Below are 18,219 nucleotides of genomic sequence, written 5' to 3' on the forward strand. Positions count from 1 at the left end.
GAAGGCGTCCGCGCGGCGGCCATTTTGTCTTATCGGCTCCTGTTTAGCGGAGGCTTTTAGGCCGGGAGCGGGCCGGAGAGCTTGGCGACTGTGTCGCCGGCGTTTTCTTTGGTGGGTGCCAGGGCTGGGGGGAGCAGTCGCCCGAGGAAAGCACCATGATTTCGGCCGCGCAATTGTTGGATGAGTTAATGGGCCGGGACCGAAACCTCGCCCCGGATGAGAAGCGCAGCAACGTGCGGTGGGACCACGAGAGCGTAAGTCCCGCGGGCCTTGGGCCTGTGCCCGGGTCCCGTGGGGGAGGGGAGTGGAGCGGACTGGGGCCCGCCGGGGCCGCGGCGCGGTTTGGGGCCCGGGCCGCCCCGGGGTCAAGTGTCTGACCCCGTGGCCGGAGGGAGCCGGGAGGGTAGCCCGGGAGGGAGGAGTCCTCCTGGATACTAGGATAAGGGATGATTTATTGTTGTTGTTTAAGTATCAAGGAAGTCAAAAAGACCCTTGGCAGAATTGAAAAGCACCTTAATCAGGCAGGGAAAGGCGGGAAAGGAAGACATTTTTATTTATTTATTTATTTATTTTTTACATCTATAGGCTGTGGAGTTTTCACTTCATTGTGAAATACGGGAAAGAGCAGATTCTACCGTTATTTGGGCTGAGCGACGTATTTAGACTGAAATTTCTGGCCAGCATTAGTGGTAAAAATCGTGACAGTGTATTATTTCAGTAATGGTTCAGTTTCGACGCTTATATGGGGAAATAAAATTTTAAAAGAGGTCATAACTTGGTAGGGTTTACCGTGATTTACAAAGATTGTTTGATAGCAGTACGGTCTAGTAAGCCATTCATGTAGATAATTGTCAAGGCATTTTCTTCACATGAAACTCATTTATTTGATTCTCTTAACCCTGTAAGGGTAAATAATTATAAACCCAGTTTCACAGATGAGAGTTGAGAGGCTCACCCAAGGTCTTTTGGCAAGTTAAATGGCGATACTAAACCTAATCTTTGTGGTCTTGTTCACTTTCCACAGTTCTATGAAACTGGCTCTCTGCAGATACCCTGATGGTTATCTAGTGTTTTGAACGCAGTGTGTAACGTTTATTTTAGGTCTTACCTGAAGAATAGGTGTAGAATTTAATTTTACACGCGGTTGTAATCAAACAAGATAATTTAAAGGCAGTTACTAATCAAAATATGAAGGAATAAACAAATATGCCCTTTTTTTTTTAAAGTTGCTTACTCATTTTAATCATAGGCTTTGGTCAGAATAAAATTTCTCTTTTGCAGTGCGGGAAAAGAAGTTGGTGCTAGACGAGCCCTTTCAGTACCTTAAAAAATAAGCGTTTGACTAAAGTGGGCGCTGCCTGATTCCACAGTAGTATGAAGTGTTGTGGTAGAATTCATAGAGTAACTGTGTTTTTTGCCTTGATTCTTTCTTTTCTAGGCATTTCTTTGTCACAGTGAAGTAACTTTTTCTTTTACCACTTCACTCAATAATCTAAGCTTTGCAAAAAGAAAAAAAATGAACATTATGATTCACTTGATGGGCAAATAGGACATTTATCTATTTTGAATTACAGAGAGAAAATTCCTTTTGATTGCCTGCTCATCAACTGGAGCAGCCTGTGTCTCTCTGCCTATTGGTTTTGAACAAGTGTTGTGGAGAAACTTTTTTTCCTGGTGGTATTTTATTGTCATATTCCATTACATGTGCTGGGTTTATAACATAAGTAATGAGGCTGTCAGAAAAGCAACTTAAGTTTTATGTCATCTTAGTTCAAGAAATCTGTTTTCCTTTCAGGGTTTTTTTTCCCTTTTAGTGCTTCTCACTGATTTAAACTTTGGGTGCTGTTAAAATATTTTATGCCTTTAATGACAAATTGCACTTCACTCTAGATTCAGGGATTTGAAAAAGTCAATTGCTGGTGTTTCAGATTCTTGTCTGCAAGGAAAGGTTGGTGTAGACCAGCGTGTATGGCCTCTTCTAAATAAGCAGGAATTACTATAGAGTTTTATAAAGCTGGGGAAGCTCGTGGCATCACTTCCAGGTCATTTGCGTATGTTGTTGGCTGTTAGTGCTAAAATCCTGGAGGAATGGACAGCCTCAGTATGTACTGTAAGGGTTTCACCATCACTGTAACCTGATATTTCAATTTTTTATTTTTTTATTTTTTTGGCCACGCCTCGAGGCTTGTGGGATCTTAGTCCCTGACCAGGGATCAAACGCAAGCCCTAGTCAGCGAAAGCGTGGAGTCCTAACCACTGGACCACCAGGGAACTCCCCCAAATATTTTTGCATTCCTGTTCTATCTGGAAATTTTTCTTTGCCACACTTGCACTGGATGCAGAAAGCCATTTCAGCTGGGTGGGGTCCTTTTGTTTAACAATGAAATGGAAGCTTTACCTTAGTGTTAAACAATTCCTAGATGTCTGCATCAGACTGATCTGTGGAATTTGTTTGAAATGCAGATATCTGTACTTCTCAGGCGCCCCCCCCCCGTTCTGATAGGTCTACATGAAGGCCCTAGAAATCTGCATTTTTTAAAACGGCATCTTTATGCATCTAAAGCTTGTGAACTACTGCTTCCTGACCCACCTCCTTAGTGTCAATACTAGGTTTTTTGTTTGTTTTAATAAATTATTTGTTTTTATTTTTGGCTGTGTTGGGCCTTCGTTGCTGTGCGCGGGCTTTCTCTAGTTGCAGCGAACGGGGGCTACTCTTCGTTGCAGTGCACCGGCTTCTCATTGTCGTGGCTTCGCTGGTTGCGGAGCATGGGCTCTACGTGCGCAGGCTTCAATAGTTGTGGCACTTCGGCTCAGTAGTGTCACTCGGGCTCAGTAGTTGTGGCTCGCAGGCTCAGTAGTTGTGGTGCACGGGCTTAGTTGCTCTGCGGCATGTGGGATCTTACCAGGCCAGGGATCGAACCCGTGTTCCCTGCATTGGCAGGCGGATTCTTAACCACTGTGCCACTAGGGAAGCCCAATACTAGGTTTTTAATTGTGAGCTAGAAGCACATGGGGGAAACTCATTTTTAAGTGAAGGATGCTTCTGTGATGCAAATTACTGACCTTTCACTTATTTGTAAAGATGTATGTATGTAACCACTATCAGGGAAAGTGCTTTACTTTCCAGGCCTTTCCAACTATTGTAGATTGTTACCTTTGGATCTGAGAGAAAGTAGTGTTCAACTAAAGTAGTTTTCAACTCAAGTCAAATCAGCTTTAATACTGTTACAAGGATTCATTGACACACCCTCCTCCCTCATTGATTAATATTTTACATTTCCTTGAGGTTAGTATTTTTGCATTAAGCAGTTTGCTTTCTTAATCCTAAACAACCAGGGTAATGAGGAAAGCATATGATTTTAACTGCCTAGTGTGAGCACCTTTTGGTTAGTGTTCACATGCAAAGATTTCAGTGTTTGATAGAGAAGGCGTTGGTAGCCTTCTGGATCATCTGAACAGTTGAGATTGTAGGGAATTGTAAAGTTTGGTCTGGAGCTTTTATTATTCTATATATAAAAGGAACTTTGTAGTTCAAATTGAGGATTTTGTATTGTAGATCTCAACCCAAAAGTGAAATTAAGTGTTGACTTAACTCTGATTCTAATAATATGTAAAATGAGACTTTGTTCATAATTTATCAAATTCAAGTGTGCCCTCTTTTCAATGAAGGCTTAATAATTTATGAAGGGAATTAAATGTTCTTTTCTAAAATCTTCACAAATTGTGAGTAGTATTAGAGCTGAAGCCCTTGTTTTTATTGTTGGGGGAGGAGGTGTGTAGACAGATGAGCAGGAACCTCGTTTTGAATGTTTTTTATAAGCCTTGTTAAAAGTTGGGACTAAATGACATTGGGAAATAAATTTTTTTTCTTTTTTTTTGACATTGGGAAATAATTGAAGGCTTCTTAGTGGGAGAGAGATGTTTACTATCTCAGCTGCTGTGGAAAATTGATTTTTTACAAGAAATTGTGTAGGCAATAAAAAAGAGTGAACCATGACTAATTACTATGTTAGGAATTGATTTTACTATTATGTCCCCTCTGATTTAGAGTTGTTAAAATGACTTTTTACAAAAGTAAACTTGCTTTACTATAAAAGATTAAAATTAGAAATAAACAGCGAAAGTCTGACCTTGTCTCCCCTTCCTATTGCCACATTCCCCTGGAAAAGCTTAAAAATTTGTATGTATGTTTCCAGATCTTTCCTAGTAATTTACAGACACAGATATATAAGTGAAAGTTGTCATATAGTAATGTTATATAAGTTATAATATATACTTAACAACTTTCACTTATACTGTGGAATCTTTCCTCGTTGGTATATGTAAATCTCCCTTAGCGCTTCCCTGGTAGCGAAAGGAAGAATCTGCCTGCCAATGCAGGGGACACGGGTTCGAGCCCTGGTCTGGGAAGATCCCACATGCCGCGGAGCAACTAAGCCCGTGTGCCCCAACTACTGAGCCTGTGCTCTAGAGCCCGTGTGCCACAACAACTGAGCCCACGTGTTGCAACTACTGAAGCCTGCGAGACTATAGCCCGTGCTCTGCAACGAGAAGCCACCACAATGAGAAGCCCGCGCACCACAACTAAGAGTAGCCCCCACTCGCCGCAACTAGAGAAAGCCCGCGTTAAGCAACGAAGACCCGACACAACCAAAAATTGAAAAAAAATCTACCTTAGTTTAACTATTTCCTGGTGGATATGTAGACTATGTCAAATTCTTTCACCATTACCAACCAATTCGCAATGAACGTTCTCGTACATGTAGCTGAATCATTTGTAGGATAGGTTCCTAGAAAGATAATGACTAAGTTAAATGCATATTTTACTTAGTCATTTTAATGGATGCTGCGAAATTGTCCCACAGCTCTAGTAATGTTTGGAGTGTTCCTTTTCCCAACAGAGTATCTAATGCCAGATTTTTATTTTTTTTTAACTTGAATTTTATTTTCAGATATTGTTTTAATTTTTGACAGTTTGACTTTGTTTCATGTGATGGAAACTTGGAATTAAAATTTCCTAGTCAAATTCCTAAGATTGGTTGTATCTGCATTCTTTTAAGTGGTAGTGAAAAGTATGCTGTTGAGATTGAACTCTTCTGGTCTTTAGTGTTACCTTAATTTATCAAGAGAATCACAATTATGTTATGAGAATTCTGCTCCCCCTTGCCACCTTTGGTTATCAGACTGCTAGGTCCGTGATGGACATTTAGTAAAGACTTGCTGAGTCAAAGACTATTAATATTTTTAGTTAAACATCCTCAATCCCTGGGAAGGGTTAAAAGAAGCAGTCTAAGTAGCTAGAGTTTATTGGGTAGAATAACAAATGTGTTGATGTTCCGTTTCTTTACAACAGTATCTTAAGGAGAATTGGAGAATGGAAAGAGCACACAAAAGAATTAGGAAAATAGGTTTTGATCTCTATTTTGTAAGTAGCTAGATGCCTTCAGGGCAGGTCATGTGGTTGATCTCAGTTTCTCATCTCCGATGGAGTGATTAGACTAAATTATAGGTAGACCTGCTGGCATGCCTTATTTGATCTACATAGTACCTAAAGACATATTTTAAAAAGTAATGGGTAGTATTTAAAAAAACAGACTTATTTGACCATTTCTCCCAATTCAGTAAATGGAGAGTTTAAATTGTACAATCCCACTGTGAAATACTTATTGTCTCCTTTTTTGTATTGAGGACACGAGGCAGAGGTACAGCCTGTAGTTTTTCACAGTTGAAAAGTGGCAGCCACGATTCAAACTCTGCAGTATGTTGCCTCTCCAAGCATACCTATTTCAACGTGCCTATTTCATACTCTGCTATGTCTGTTCATGTTTCCTTATGCCTAGAATGTCTTGCCATTCCACTTCTGAACTTAACCAGTTCAAGCTTCACCACTTGACATTCCTGACTAAATTCCCGTCTGTTCTAGTGATGCATGTACATTTTAGTTTTTGTGTCTGTCACTACTAAACCGAGCTTCTTGAGGAGTGAGTCTTAACATGGTCTTGTATTGATACTTCAAGCATTGCTTTTAGCACATAGTGTTAAATGATTGTTGAAGTGCCATTTTCTACTTTTTAAAATTAAATGCCATTTAAAATTAAAATTCCATGCAGTACTTACTAGATATAAGTGTGTTCACTCACGTATATTATTGGAAAACTGACATAGTATATTTAGACTTAGCGTTTTGACCACTTAGAATGTACTATATTTTGGAAAACTATTTATGTAAATAAGGCTTAGAGTTTAGAATAAAACTTTATTTATTTTATTTGTTTATTATTTTTGGCTGTGTTGGGTCTTCGTTGCTGTGCGTGGGCTTTCTCTAGTTGTGGCGAGGGGGGGCTACTCTTCGTTGTGGTGCACGGGCTTCTCATTGCAGTGGCTTCTTGTTGCGGAGCACGGGCTCTAGGCGTGCAGCCTTCAGTAGTTGTGGCGCGCAGGCTCAGTAGTTGTGGCTCACGGGTTCTAGAGCGCAGGCTCAGTCGTTGTGGCGCATGGGCTTAGTTGCTCCGCGGTATGTGGGATCTTTGTGGACCAGGGATGGAACCCATGTACCCTGCATTGGCAGGCAGATTCTTAACCACTGTGCCACCAGGGAAGTCCTAAGAATAAAACTTTAAATAGCTCTGAACATCAGGTATTTTAGTTTTAAAAACCAGAATTTATTTCTCATTTTATGACAAACCTTGAAGTTAGTAGTCATCCCCACTTTTACAGATAATTTAAGTCATACGGTATGTGGGAAATCCCAGTTCAGATCCAGGTCAGTTTGATTTTGGTGATAAATGTTATTAAAACTAAGATTCAATAAGTACTATTGGAAATACTTCCAAAAAGATTTCCTTCCTAGAAATACTCAAGTTTGTATTTGGTTATATTTAAGAGTCAGGAGGGACCATAGAGATGTTTATTCCTTTTGTTTTAATGAACAGTAGTCTTATATTTTCATATGTACTTGAAAGCAAAATGCATAGTGATAGTAATAATAGTAAACTTTCATACTTATGAGGGCTGAATGCCAAGTTTAGTTTTAAAATTAAATAATATAATTTAATAATATAATTAAAACCATGTAATTTGTAGCTATAAATAATGGTAAATGCTGGTAATAACTATTATTAACCTATTTCATATAACTATTAAAATTGTGGGGAATTTGTTAAATAATTTTTGGGCCCTTGGAACCAAGGTTAATAGTCTGAAAGATAAGTAGCATACCCTCTTTGTCTCTGTCCTTCCCCCAAATGAAAGAGATTCTTTTTTTTTTTTTTAAATTAGTTAATTGTTTGGTTGCGCCAGGTCTTAGTTGCGGCTCACAGGCTCCTTAGTTGTGGCTCGCCTGCTCCTTAGTTGTGGCATGCAAACTCTTAGTTGCAGCATGCATGCGGGATCTAGTTCCCTGACCAGGGATCGAACCTGACTCCCTGCATTGGGAGCACGGAATCTTAACCACTGTGCCACCAGGGAAGTCCCCTGAAAGAGATTCTTAAACTGAATGTTGGCATTGGTATTTTGCTGATACACTTAAAGTGGATGCAAAATTTAACAAATCAGACTTTTTAATAATTAGAAAAGTATATAGCATTTTAAAACATTAACCATTTGCATGTATAGAGTCCTCTTAAAATTCAGGTATAGTTGACTTACAATATTATATAAGTTTTGGGTGTACAACATAGTGATTTACAATTTTTAAAGATTTTACTCCATTTACAGTTACTGTAAAATATTGGCTATATTCCCTGTGCTGTACAGTATATCTTTGTGGCTTATTTATTTTATACATCATAGTCTGTACCTCTTAATACACTACCTCTATTTTGCCCCTCCCTCTTCCCTCTCCCCATTTGTTTGTTCTCTATATCACAGAGTCTGTTTTATTTTGTTGTTATTATATTCACTAATTTGCGTTTTTTTTTTTTTTTTTTTTTTAAGATTCCACAAATGCATGCAGTATTTGTCTTTCTCTGTCTGGCTTATTTCACTAAGTATAATCCCCTCCAAGTCCATCTTTGTTGTTGCAAATGGCAAATTTTCATTCATTTTCATGGCTGATTAGTGTTCCATTGTTTATATATATCACATTTTCTTTCTCCATTCATGTGTTGATGGACACTTAGGATGCTTCCATATCTTGGCTATTGTAAATAATGCTGCTGTGAACATTGGGGTGCATGTATCATTTTGGATTAGTGTTTTCGTTTTCTTTGGATATATACCCTGGAGTGGAATTGTTGGATCATATATAGTAGTTCTATTTTTATTTTTTGAGGAACTTACATATGGTTTTTCCACAGTGGCTGCACCAATTTACATTCCTACCAACAGTGTACAAGGGTTCCCCTTTCTCCACATCCTCGCCAACATGTTATTTGTGTTCATACAGAGCCTTTTTAATAATTTAAAATCGAGTGTTAGAACTTCTAAAGAGAAGAAAATGGTACAAAGATACTATGACATATGGCTACATATAACAGGATAATATTGATATAAAACTAAATCTGTTTAGACATGATTTTTGAATCTCATTGTTCTTTATGAGACCTTTCTTTATAAGACCTTAGTTCTTCTGGACACAGCTTATGGAACCACATTGCTTCAGACAAGTATAAAACAATTGACCTTTGAAGCAAAAAACAATCTATTTCAGATTTAACATCCAGTTCTAAGTGTCTCGAAAAAACTCATTCAATCTTAAATTTAGCAGACCTTTTCTATCATACGTTATAGTTGTACATTGAAAATTTACCCCGTAACAATGAAGTGTTATATGAAGGGAGATATTTTGGAATTTTGCTTAACAGGTTTTGGTTTGCAGTGTTATAGAATTAAACATAGGATAGAGCAGTCTTGGAATATATCTGAAGGAGTTACAAAAGTACCAATGAGAGAGAATTAAAAGTCGGTTTTATGTTAATAATTCTTCCTCATACCATAGAAATCACTCAGTAAAGTGCTGGCATGTGTGAAAATATCCACTACACCTTAGGGCCTGTTACAGGATCTCTTTAAGTGAAAATACTGAACCAGATTGCTTTAAATAAGTGTTATTTGGAATTTAGGCAGTGATTTCCAAATCTTAGTCCATAAATTGGTTCTAGTCTTTAACAAAGTTAGAACAGGGCTTCCCTGGTGGCGCAGTGGTTGAGAGTCCGCCTGCCGATGCAGGGGACACGGGTTCGTGCCCCGGTCTGGGAAGATCCCACATGCCGCAGAGTGGCTAGGCCCGTGAGCCATGGCTGCTGAGCCTGCGCATCCGGAGCCTGTGCTCTGCAAGGGGAGAGGCCACAACAGTGAGAGGCCCGCCTACCGCAAAAAAAAAAAAAAAAAAAAAAAAGTTAGAACAATAAGAACAATGTGTGTTTTTAAATAAGAATAAAAAGTTATCTTTTTTCTGGATGTCTTTATCCAATATTTTTTGTTGCTCAGGAGTAGGGCAGTGATTTCTAATACTGTAATAGAAATAGGAAGTAATTATAGAAGTAGAAAATGCTGGTAACTGTCAGTCCTGCATTTCTTGTACTGGAATCCAGGAGTCTGAAAGTCATTAATTTACCTAACTAAATGGCTTAACAAATGAAATTATTCTTAAACTTACTTGGTTGAAAGATGAAGATCACGAAATGAGAAAATAGTTATTTGGCACCCTTTTCTGGTATAGTTCTAAAACCGAACAATTTCAAAAAGTTAAATTACCTTTGTTTTTCTTCACTAGGTTTGTAAATATTATCTCTGTGGTTTTTGTCCTGCGGAATTGTTCACAAACACTCGTTCTGATCTTGGTAAGTAAATGTTCTGTGTAACTTTTTTCGAACTTATGATTAAAGAGAAACTGATACTTTATAATTTTGAAAAGAAGTTTCCTCTTAAAGGTTTGTTGATAAAGTAATTTCTTTTCTGGCTTAGTTTTTTGAATGTATTAATAAATGTCAGTCTAATTAAACATGGTGGCTTAATTGAATATACATATCTATTTCCACTCCCTCCTGAAACCCCTCCACTAAAATGAAAATTTAAAAACAAAAAAGGTGTAAATGGAAGAGTCGAGATAACATTAGAGATGTCAGCACATTTTTGGAAGATGACAAGTGGATGGAAGAATAGCAGAGAAACCTGTACCCTAAAAGCCTGCAGAAGGGGATATTAAACAGAAGAAAGAGTTTGATCAGCAGAACCCTGGACAGGCTCAGGATTTGGAGGCATCAGGTACCATAGAAGGCAGAGTTGAATCATGGGGCTGAAAACCAGAGATTAGACTAGTTCAGGGTTTCTCAACCTTGACATTTGACAGTTTTACCTGGAAAATTCTGTGTTTGCGGGGGTGGGAGGGGCTGTCCTGTGGATTGTAGGATGTTTAGTAGCATCCTTGGCCTGTACCCAGTAGATGCCAGTAACATCTCCCAATTGTGACAACCAGAAATGCCTCCAGGCATTGCCAGATACCCCTGGGGGCAAAACTGCCCCTTGTTGAGAACCACTAGTCTGTGTGGTCAGAGCTGTGCATCTGGTGATTCTGTCTCCCACCCTTACAGCCCAGGAGACCCCAGGGGGTTATGTTCTGAAGAAATTGGGGTAAAGAGACTCTAGTTCATTTGAACCACAAAATGCAAAAAAAAAAAAAATTGCATCATTTTTTTCTCCCAAGGATGGTACATAACTAGTATCATTCTAGAAACATTAACAGCTTGCCCTAAAACATTAAGAGCACATTAGGGCTGGATGTATCTAGATACTGGGAGTAGAGATACAGGGCAGGGCAGTAATGAACAAAGATGAGACTATAAGAGATTAAATGAGTCTGTATTCTCAATAGTGAGGTTTTCCCATTCCCCTCCTCTGCCCTGTTCCTAGAAGGATACAGCCAGATGTTTTTTCCCCAGGCAGAAGAGAAGAGGATTCTTTAGAGAAAGTGAACAGTTCCAGAGAAGTGATCTACAGGTACTGACCCTTGGGGAATCTCCTAAAAGAAAGTCTTGCTGCCCAGATTTTCGTATGGTAAAGCCCGTTAGTTGACAAACCCTGCCTGAGCATCCCAACTTCGAGTCAGATTTTGGAAGTGTTTTGCCAGCCAAGGAATACCAGTCAGACATTTGAAGAAAACCTTCAAACACAAAAGATTAACCAAAACCAACAGAAAAAAAGAATTTAGTGGAATATGGTGGATAATGGGGGGAAACAGAAGAAAAAAAATTTTAAGCCATAACAAATTTAGTATCCTCAGAGAAATAAGAGAACATATCAGGAGGAATAGGATGCTGTATAAAAAGGGAAGTTTTGAAAAACTAAGAAGAGTTCTTAGAAATTAGAACTAGAGAAATCTGAAATAAAATCGGGAAAGTTTTGAGGATAAAATAAATGTGTGGAACGTTGATAAAAAATTAAAATTTGAAAAAATTATATCAGTCCAGTCCTCTAATAGCTAATTAAGAGTTCTAGATAGAGAAAACAGAAGGGAAGAAATTTTAATATTGCATTACTAAAGGACTTTACCCTTTAGATTGAGTGAGTCCTTCAAGAGCTCGGTACAACAAATGAAAAAAGATCCACACCATTTGGAAATTCCAGAACACCAGGGGTGAGGGTGGGGCACATAGGATTATCAATCAGGATGGCCTCAGATTTGTCAGGATGACACTGGAAGTTGAAGACACTGCAGAAACACCCTCAGGATTCTGAATGAAAAAATGTTTTTACTTAGGTTAGCTATATAGCCAAACAGGAAAATGTGAGGGTGGAAAATAAAGGACATTTTCAGACATGCATGGTTTCAACAAAGTTATCTACCACCTTTTCTCTGGAAACTCATGGGCATAAACCAAGAAGGAGAGAAATAAGAGATCCAGTGAGCTTCAGTACAGACCAGAAAAGGAATTTCTAAGGATGACAACTCTATTAATGAGCTTAGAAAAAAAGCAGCCCAGGCTGAAGCAGGACAGAAAGCTCATGGAAGAAAATAAAGCTGCTTGATTATCTGAGGTATTTTGAATCTTGAGGGAGACTGATATTGAGATAGTTTCTTATAGCTGAGTTAAAGTGTTTGAGATGAATTTGGAAATAGAGACATAGAAAAGACTAAACAAAAGGAAGAGTTCTAGTAAGTTTATCAGAAGTGTCATTATAATGCACCTTTTGTTTGACTCAGCAGTCAGTGTAGGACTTGCATAATCAAAATATAAGCACTGAATGTTTATTTAACCTAAATTTTTGATGCCTAAGATAAACCAAGAAAAAGCAAAATAAGCATAAAATTTAGAAATATGGAGGTAAATTCCAGAAGATACAACTAAAAGGGTCAAAATTGGTTGCCTTTTGGAGATGGTAAGGGGTAGGACTAGGGTGCTAGTCTTGTACTATTCACAGAGACTCGAAATTAATACAATGTCGCTGGTGGTTCAGACCAGTGGTCTGCCCTCATCCCAGCTTTCTTCTTGGTGGCAGTAAGGGACAGTTTTCTCTTTCCTCCCCCTCCCTCTCTTTTCTTCTCTTACGTAGTTCTGCGTTACACTCATCTTGAAGACTAAGGAGAACACTTTTCATGTGCTTACTTGGGTATGTTGCTTCATGCTTCAGTAGAGGCTTAATTTAGGTGTCTACAGACTACTCAGTGATTAAATGGATCTTCTTTCCTTTTTTAAAAAAGAACTTTTGTTTTAGCAAGAGAAAAGTTAACTTCAATAATTTATACCTTCATATTTCTTGTTCTTTCAGGGCCTTGTGAAAAAATTCATGATGAAAATCTGCGAAAACAGTAAGTTACCTTTTGGGGGGTCATCCCCCCACCCCCCATCATTATTTGGTTTAAAGGGGACAAGGATTGAAGAAATAATTGAAATTTGTGTAAAATGAATGTCGGACAGAGGTCCTGTTCCTTAGTTGGGGGTGGTAGAAAGTGATGCAGCTTTATGTAGTATCACCGTAGGAGTACATACTGTATGCCAAGAATAAGCCTAAGCATTTTTTTCTATATCACATTTTTTTTTTCTTTTATTATTATTTTTTGGTGGCTCCTTACGGCTTGCAGGATCTTAGTTCCCTGACCAGGGGTTGAACCCGGGCCCTCAGCAGTGAAAGCACAGAGTCCTAACACTGGACCGCCAGGGAATTCCCTACACCTTCAGTCTAAATGCAGTAGTAGTCCATGAGATTAGTTAAGATAGAATATGATTTGGAAGGAAAGCAGTGCTTGTTTATTTTCATTTTCATTAGGTATGAGAAGAGTTCTCGCTTTATGAAAGTTGGCTATGAGAGAGATTTTCTGCGATACTTACAGAGCTTACTTGCAGAAGTAGAACGTAGAATTAGACGAGGCCATGCTCGTTTGGCATTATCTCAAAACCAGCAGTCATCTGGGGTGAGTATGAAATTAGTTTACAGTCTTTGTAAAGTGTCCTTGTTCTCTGGAAACCCAGAGACTTCCCTAGTGTTGAAACTTGTGTTCAGGTTCATTCATTACTTTGTATTCTTTTAAAATTTTCAGTTTTTATTAGTAAATGTAATATTGATTTTGCTGATCATAAGGTTTTGATCTTAGATATCAATAACTGACAAAATATGCAGCTGATTAACAAAAATTGAGGTAATTGAGTTACTATCCTTGTGATTCAGCATTTCAGTTATTAAAATATTAGGTATGGTATGTGAGAGTTTGAATGTCTATCTCTGTATTTTAGTTGTTGATAATACATTCTGTTGTCTTCATTAGGCAGCTGGTCCAACAGGCAAAAATGAAGAAAAAATTCAGGTTCTAACAGATAAAATCGATGTACTCCTGCAGCAGGTGAGAATTGTGTGCATTAATGTCAGAAAATACTTGGAGTAGACACTTAACCAAAGAAGTTATAAGGATGGCAAATAAATACATGTAAAGTTGCTCGATGTCATTAGACATTAGGGAAATACAGGTCTACAGTGAGATGCTTTTTGAACACCTATTAGAATTGCTAAAATTAAAAAGACCGACCATATCAAGTGTTAGTGGAGAGCTGGGCAAACAGACTACCTTACACTGTTGGGGTATGTAAAATGGTGCAGCCACTTTGGAAAAAAGTTTCTCTCTTAAAAAGTTAAAAGAGGCACCACGAGCCATTCCACTGCTAGGGAGATGAAAGCGTATGTTTACACAAAGAGTTGTATACCAGTGTTTATAGTGGCTTTATTCATAATAGGCAAATAACACCCCAGACAAACCTGGAAAGAACTCATGTATGTGTCAGTAGGTTAATGGATAAAAAAGTGTGATGTATCTATACCAGCAGTCCCCAACCTTTTTGGCACCAGGGACCGGTTTCATGGAAGACAGTTTTTCCACAGATGGGGGTGGGGGGATGGTTTTGGGATGATTCAAGCTCATTACATTTATCGTGCAGTTTATTTCTATTACTGTTACATTGTAATATATAATGAAATAATCATACAGCTCACCATAATGCTGACAGGAGGAGGAGCTCAGGTGGTAATGTCGGCGATAGGGAAGCAGCTGTAAATACAGATGAAGCTTTGCTCGCTTGCCTGCCGCTCACCTCCTGCTGTGTGGTCAAGTTCCTAATAGACCACGGACCGCTATTGGTCCAGGGGTTGGGGATCCCTGATCTATACAGTGTGATACACTATTCAGTAATAAAAAGGAAATAACTACATGTAACAGTGTGGATGAATCTTAAGATAATTAGGTTGAGTGAAAGAGGCCAGAGCCCTACAGAATGAAATAAAAGTGCATGGTTCCATTTCAATAAAATTCTAGAAAATGCAAACTAATCTATAGCGACATAAAGTAGATCAGTGGTGGCTTTGGGAGGAGATACAAGAAGAGGCAGGAGGAAACCTTCTGGGGTGATGGATATGTTTATTATCTAGATGGTGTTGATTTCATGGGAGTCAAACCTTATGAAATTGTGCACCTTAGAAATTTGCTGTTTATGTTCTGTCAAGTGTTCATAATTAATGCAGGCTTCACTAAACAAAACCAAACAAAAAGACCCAAAGCAACCGCTAACTGCTAATGAAGCTTGGGGTAAAAAGAAAAATACTTGGATAGTGTGGTTAGAAAGATATCCTGACTGCTTTTTAAATTCCCCTTAGATTGAAGAATTAGGATCTGAAGGAAAAGTAGAAGAAGCCCAGGGAATGATGAAATTAGTTGAACAGTTAAAAGAAGAGAGAGAATTGCTTAGGTCCACAACTTCGGTGAGTAGCAACCTCATTTTGATTTACCCAGGCTGTTCACTGTGAATTACTAGGATCTATTCCGATTTGAGAACAGTTTTCTAATGTCAGCAAGCTTTATTTTAAAGGGCCACGTAGTAAATATTTTAGGTTTGCAGGTCACAAGATTTGTAATATGAAGGCTCTTATATTACAGAAGCAGCTTTAAACAATATATAAACAATTGGATGTGGCTTTGTTCCAGTAAAACTTTACAAAAACAGACCTCTAGCCGCCGGCTTGTCAACCTGTGCCTTATGATCTACATAAGTATTCATTTGGGCCTGGGTTTTATTTATTTTTTGTTAGAACAAATTACTCAGTTTGTATTTACCTTAGTACAGAATTGGTATATTCTTAATAATACCTTCTACTTTCTTAACTTTCAGTTAGAGAATATAATGTTTGGATATTGATACATGTTTTTGTATCAATGTATTTGATATGTCTTTGATACAATGTATTTTGTATCAGTGTATGTATTTGTACATACAAAATACATGTTTTGGATATTGATGCTAGAATATAATTGGTCATTGGTTCCCAAATATTACAAGGATATGTTCAGATTATACTCAGTGAGTTCAATTCCTTAATGATTTTGAAAAACATTTTTAATATGGAGTCCACATCCTTAACCTGTTGAACCGAGCGAGAAATGAATTCAGACTAAAACAGGTAGCTTTTTCTTTGTTGGAGTTGAGGGATGGGGTCTCAGTACTTGTTGGGTGATGTGGAAAGTTGATTGCTGCCGTCATGCTTCCTCTCTCTAAAAGTTGCTGCTCAGTATTATGGCTTTGGGGAAGTGGAAAGTAGTTGACAAAATTAAGAATCTATTCTAAATGTTAAGTACTTTTGGGGGGATTTGTTTGTTCTGTCTTCCTCAGATATTCTTACAATAACTGATTTATCATTTCAGACAATTGAAAGTTTTGCTGCCCAAGAAAAACAAATGGAAGTTTGTGAAGTCTGTGGAGCCTTTCTGATAGTGGGAGATGCCCAGTCCCGGGTGGATGACCATTTGATGGGAAAACAGCACATGGGCTATGCCAAAATTAAAGCTACTGTAGAAGAGTTAAAAGTACGTTTCTTATAAACATGTATTTTAGCTATAGCTAGTACTTCATTTTAGTGTGCTTAAAAATTGATCACAGAGAGATACAAATCTCTCGTTGATATTTTTGCTGACTGTGTTATTTGAGGTAGTGATAATCCCTATAATGTTTTGCTATTCGTTAGATTAGCAAAGCACTTTATTTTTTTTACTCTGTATTGCCAGGAATTTGGGAGAAAGAATATTCCTGAGGGTTTCGTCAAATAATATCTTGTGTACATACACGGTGTTGAGATTTCTCCATTTCACTTTTAGGGCATCAAATTCCATAAGTTGGTCTAAAAATGCTTCACATTAGGTAGCCATTGTTTGACAGTGTCTTTATATAGTTCTAAAAAAAAAAATCAAACTCTGTTTCCTTAGGAAAAATTAAGAAAAAGAACTGAAGAACCTGATCGTGATGAGCGTTTAAAAAAGGAGAAACAAGAACGAGAAGAAAGAGAAAAAGAAAGGGAGAGAGAAAGGGAAGAAAGAGAGAGGAAAAGACGAAGAGAAGAGGAAGAAAGAGAAAAAGAAAGGGCTCGAGACAGAGAAAGAAGAAAGAGGAGTCGATCAAGGAGTCGTCACTCAAGCCGAACTTCTGACCGAAGATGCAGCAGGTCTCGGGACCACAAAAGATCACGAAGTAGAGAAAGAAGGCGAAGCAGGTATATTGAACACATGAAACAGTGCCAGACAGATAGTGAGTGTGCAATAAACAGTAGTAATTACTAGTGATATTCCTTGGTACTTGACCCTTTTTAGTCTCATTAAGCGTGAGGATGGATTATGAGAGTTGAATCTGAACGAGTCCATCTTCGAGGCAACTTCATTGCTATTTCTGAGGCAGTCTAAGGAGGTTTGATGCAGTCTTATTAGGAAGTCAGTGTACTGGATGGTCTTTTAAGTGCTTCTCTTCTCATTGATTCTGAGAAGACATTTAAATTATAAATTATTTTGGGTAGGGCTACCTATTTGAAAAATTGAAGTTAGAAGGATTTTCAATTTTCAGTTCTTAAGATTTCTAATGTAAATATGTTTTAATAGTAGATTCTATTCTTTTGCCTTTAAGGGTAAGTTTTGCTTTTAATCTTGTTATTTATTCAACAGTACGTAATTCTCCAAGGTTTTTTCTCACTGTAATATCAGCTGAAGTTGCTTTCGTTTTGTTTCAAATTATTTAAGAAGCAGAGATCGACGAAGAAGCAGAAGCCATGATAGATCAGAACGAAAGCATAGATCTCGTAGTCGGGATCGAAGAAGATCAAAGAGCCGAGATCGAAAGTCATATAAGCACAGGAGCAAAAGTCGGGACAGAGAACAAGATAGAAAATCCAAGGAGAAAGGTTAGTTTTTATGAGAATTTAATTTATTAAGAGAGTGTTTTCACTTTCTTGTCTCCCCACCGACTCACTTTTCTTCAGACACAGGCAGAGTCCCACTTCAAGCTATACTCACTTTCACTTACGATGAATACCATTCAGTAGGAGACAAGCATTATTCTTCCCTCTCCTGCTCTGATTTGTGAGAATGACAGTTGGCCTGGTGTTTTCGTAGAACATGTTAAAGTCACATCCTTCAATTGATAACTTGAAGGCTTATCATTTAGTTTCTTCCAAGTATTGCATTACCTTTTAGGCTTATTAAGGTGTAGAATTCTTGGTTATTGGCAACTTTTTTTTTTTTTTGTACTTGCTGCAGTGTTCCATAATATGTCTTGCAGAGTAAATGTACATTACTGCATTGGTGCTCATGTACAGCATTCATTTAACTCAGTACTTCTAAGTTTGCAGTAGTTGAATGCCTTACATGTGTCTTACTGTGTTTTTTATTGAAGCAACATGCTCTTTCCCCTCTACTTTTTCCTTTGGTTTTCCGTGGCATTCCAGTAGCTGGTTCACTGTGCACTCTTAACGGACATTTTC

General features: G+C 38.1%; 1 protein-coding gene across 6 annotated transcripts in view; it reads left to right on the top strand.

Annotated features, from left to right (window-relative positions):
- Positions 1-16: 16 nt before the first annotated feature.
- LUC7L3 (LUC7 like 3 pre-mRNA splicing factor) overlaps positions 17-18,219 on the top strand; it is a 23,230-nt gene continuing 5,027 nt past the window's right edge. For 3 of the 6 annotated variants that reach the window (XM_081219537.1, XM_081219538.1, XM_081219539.1), the window contains exons 1-9: positions 17-254; positions 9,716-9,782; positions 12,709-12,748; positions 13,207-13,351; positions 13,703-13,777; positions 15,079-15,183; positions 16,121-16,282; positions 16,679-16,962; positions 17,480-17,640. In XM_081219537.1, the coding sequence (XP_081075663.1) occupies positions 156-254; positions 9,716-9,782; positions 12,709-12,748; positions 13,207-13,351; positions 13,703-13,777; positions 15,079-15,183; positions 16,121-16,282; positions 16,679-16,962; positions 17,480-17,640 (1,138 nt within the window). In that variant the 5' untranslated portion in view covers positions 17-155. Of the gene's footprint in view, positions 255-9,715; positions 9,783-10,028; positions 10,207-10,880; positions 10,939-12,708; positions 12,749-13,206; positions 13,352-13,702; positions 13,778-15,078; positions 15,184-16,120; positions 16,283-16,678; positions 16,963-17,479; positions 17,641-18,219 lie in introns of those variants that run through there. The other 3 variants (XM_081219541.1, XM_081219542.1, XM_081219540.1) reach the window with 3 other exon arrangements.

This window comes from Mesoplodon bidens (assembly GCF_964165515.1).
Source record: "Mesoplodon bidens genome assembly, chromosome: 19".
Classification (NCBI taxonomy): Eukaryota; Metazoa; Chordata; class Mammalia; order Artiodactyla; family Ziphiidae; genus Mesoplodon; species Mesoplodon bidens.